The sequence below is a fragment of the Nannospalax galili genome, unplaced genomic scaffold (genome assembly GCF_000622305.1).
Source record: "Nannospalax galili isolate Female #2095 unplaced genomic scaffold, S.galili_v1.0 scaffold880, whole genome shotgun sequence".
Taxonomy (NCBI): domain Eukaryota; kingdom Metazoa; phylum Chordata; class Mammalia; order Rodentia; family Spalacidae; genus Nannospalax; species Nannospalax galili.
This window is the reverse complement of record NW_008345873.1, coordinates 64,365-67,991: the sequence shown is the minus strand read 5'-3', so window position 1 is coordinate 67,991 and position 3,627 is coordinate 64,365. Positions and strand designations below refer to the sequence as shown.

The window sequence follows — 3,627 nt, the reverse complement described above, 5'->3', positions numbered from 1 at the left end:
GTGTTACTAAGGGAGATATGGATAAAAATGGGGTTATTTTAATGGGAGGGGTAGGGAGGGTTATACAAGGAACCTTAAGGATAAAAGGAAAGGAGCTCAAGAGAGGTGGGACCATAGGAGATGGGTATTATTAAGGCAGAAACGGGAAAAATGGGGGCACTTTAAATGGGGAAACCATGGTGGAAGGGTTAGACAATGAGAGATAAATAATGTCTAGCTAGTTTTAAAACAAACAGAGGGAACCATATTAGTCCAAAAACCTACTGACAAATTATACATACAACCAGCTCAAGGACCAGAATATATGTCTAGTCAAGGTTAATCCTAGAATGTTTGGTTTTTGCTCAAGCATTATCTACATAGCACATGGTAATTAAAAGTACCAGACTGGTGGAACTAGCCTTCGGTGGATGTTTAACAGCCATATTTTGAGGCCTATACTAATCTCGTCAGAGGGACATAAAGGACAGTTTTTGCTCCTTGCCCTCCAAGGTCAACTAAGTTCCAGGGGACTATGGAGCATCTCTCAAAATGTCCTGTAACTATGGTGAGTCACCTGTCCTCTTGATCAAGGAGGCCATGAAGACTCCACCAGATGGACTTGAATCAGTGTCCAGTTTACAAAGAGGAGGGTCAACTCAGAGGAAACATTTCCTCCATGCTTCCAAGTGAAGCCAGCTACGGTTGAGCAGAACCTTTGACTTGTCTTCACATAGATGGAGCTGGTGAAAGAAAGGAGCCAGGGGCTCCTCCCAAGCCCATGTGACCCCTGAGGAACAGATCCTCAAACGACTTTAAGAATAAAAATAAATGGGGTTATTTGGGCCAAATGTACGGTCTTAAACACCCAAAAGGAAAGTATAACCAAAGATTAAAGTGATCAGTATAATTCTTTAAGAGTCCATGTGCATAGCTAAAGGCTACATAACAAGAAACAATGCCAGACAGGAGATACCTTCCTTTGAGTTGTTGGCCAGGGTGGACCAAGAGACTCTCAGACAGTAACCCAGCATAGAACTGGGAGAATGAACAGCAGACCCCTATCTAATCTAAAAGAGTGTTGGCAACTGATTGCTGCTAAATGAGAAAGAGCTGATCTTCCTAAAACAAGGAACTCTAGATAGGCTGACTAGACTCAGTGGATGGACTAGCACTGCGGAACGGCTGGGGGCACTGATAACACAGTGGACAGTAACAGGGATGACAGAGTATATGGGCTCCAGTGGGGGGCGGGGGTTATGGTAGGGTGATATTTGGGATGTGGGTATAAAATGAATAAGATTGGGATGTTCTGTATGAAATACACACCCCAAAAAAATCAATAAATTAGAAAATGAGTTATATTTGAGGAAGAAGCATAAAAATTTTCATGTTAATTAGTACATATGAAAAACATTACCATTGATGAAATTGAAATCTGATGAATTTATATCCATGCTCAGGTGCCAAGGATCTCAGAAAGTTACTGACTGTGACTAGTAATAATCAGATCTATATAGATTAGAGATGCATGTGCAAACATTTAAGTGTTAGTTGCATTAAAAATGAGTTTTCCTAGCCAGGCGTGGTGGCACATGCCTTTAATCCCAGCACTCAGGGGGCAGAGGCAGGCAGATCTCTGAGTTCAAGGCCAGCCTGGTCTACATAGTGAGTTCCAGGACAGTTGGGGCTATAGGGAGACCCTGTCTCAAAAAGACCAAAAAAATGAGTTTTCCTGTATGAAACAGTATATTTTAAAATGAAAAGGGGATCTTTTTTAAAGGTTAAAACCTAATTCAATTTTATGTCTTACAGGGTTTATAATGAGTACAATAATGTATAACTATTAATTCAACACTGTGAACCTAAAAATTACAGCCAATTTTGAAAGAGATGCATCTTTGCTTTGGACACTGTTATTGATTATGTCAATGCTGTTGTAATGAAATGCTTCTATTAATTACGTGGTTATTAAATAAATTTTTCTTTTTTTTTACATTTCTGAGAAAATTTTATTGGCCATTTAGATAGAATTTATTTGCCAGGAAGGATGATCCCATCATACTTTTGCTGGAACCAGCGCATGGCCTCCTCTTTGCTGATTCTGTGTTTGGCCCCAATGTAGCCTGTCCTGCGCTTCTTGTCTGCAATGCTGAAACCTAGCCTATCCAGCACCACATAGAAGTCCAGGCTGTAGATACCAATGCTTGGGTCATATTTGATGCCCAGATCACACTATGTTCCTGAATTCCAAAACCAAAGTTTCCAGTATCGGAGAAGTTATTTTTTCGTAGCTCATATTCCCGAACCTTCAGACCTTTCTCCAGGATTTCTTCTGCCTTGGCCCCACGGACTGTACAGTGAACTGCAATCTTTTCATTTCTCGTAATGCCAAAGGACCTGACAGTGTATCGAGCTTTGGAAAACACAGGTGTCTGGCCTGTGAGTTGCTCCAACACCTTGGCTGCCCGGGTCAGTCTGTCTCCACTCTCCCCCACACAGATGTTGAGGCAGAGCTTGCGGATACGAAGTTCCCTCATGGGATTCTCCTTTTCGCCTTGATTCTGTGCTATAATGGAGAACAGGAAGAGCTATTAAATAAATTTTTTTTAATTTTTAAAAATGATTTATTTAATAACAACATACTTAAATAAATTTTTTAAAAAATAAAAAGAAAATATCTTTCCTGATATCTGCTTATTTTCTCTAATTTGTTCAGAGGCGAGAACTAGAAAGGAAAGTCTTAACAATTCTGTGTATGACTGTGTTGTCACCTTTGAAAAGCTCTTTCTATGTTCCTTTTGATTTTGAGTTATATTATTAGGGCATTAGGAAACATCCTATCCATCAACTATATTTAAGATGAAAGAACCACCTCTTACCTGAATAATGATTGATTCTAATCATCCCTTTGAAGAGTGGATATCCACCATGGAAGTCCAGAAGTACTGGAAGTACTAGAGGCCACAGATACAACAATCATCTTGTTTCCTATCTTTGGGCATAGTCTTGGCCCATATAAGGAATTAGTTTTCACCTTGGTTATCATAGGAAGGGAGAAACAAAAAGCCAGAAACACAGATAGCAAGGTATATTTATTAAAAAATTAAGTAATTTTTATTGTATGTGTATGAGTGTTTTCCTGCATGTATAAGATTGCAACATGTGCATGCAATGCCTGCAGAGAGCTAGAAGAAGGCATGAGATCCCCTGGAACTGGAGTTACAGACAATTCTTAACTGCTATGTAGGTGCTGGGAAGCAAAGCCAGGTGCTCTGCAAGAGCAGCCTGTGTTCTACAAGAGCAGCCTATGCTCTTAACCACTAAGCCGTCTCTCCAGTCCAAGGTATTTGTTTTTAAGGAAAGAGGAGCAAGCAGTAAAATGTTTACTTACCTCCTCATTTGACCTAATATTTCAGGTTTTTCAGGTCGCTGACGTGTTGGGTGTCCCGAGGACCCATAGGTTTATCTCAACTAGGAGAAATACAGCTAGCTTGCAATTCCCAGAGTCTTCATAACTGGTGGAGAAGATGAAGTATGGAAAAACGGCCTTTTCAAAGATCAGTTGGTTGTTCTCCTTGAGGGTACGCCTTGTAAATTTTAATTAATACCTGTTATCCTGGTCAAAAAAGAGGCTTATCTAGTCTG

The 3,627-nt window shown here is 40.1% G+C and overlaps 1 protein-coding gene across 1 annotated transcript; it reads right to left on the bottom strand.

Moving 5' to 3' along the window:
• Positions 1–1,998: 1,998 nt before the first annotated feature.
• Positions 1,999–2,565, bottom strand: LOC103741285 (60S ribosomal protein L11-like). The gene is given in 2 exon segments (XM_008842034.3): positions 1,999–2,214; positions 2,217–2,565. Coding segments are annotated over 2 exon segments (504 nt in total). The 5' UTR covers positions 2,520–2,565; the 3' UTR covers positions 1,999–2,013.
• Positions 2,566–3,627: the final 1,062 nt, after the last annotated feature.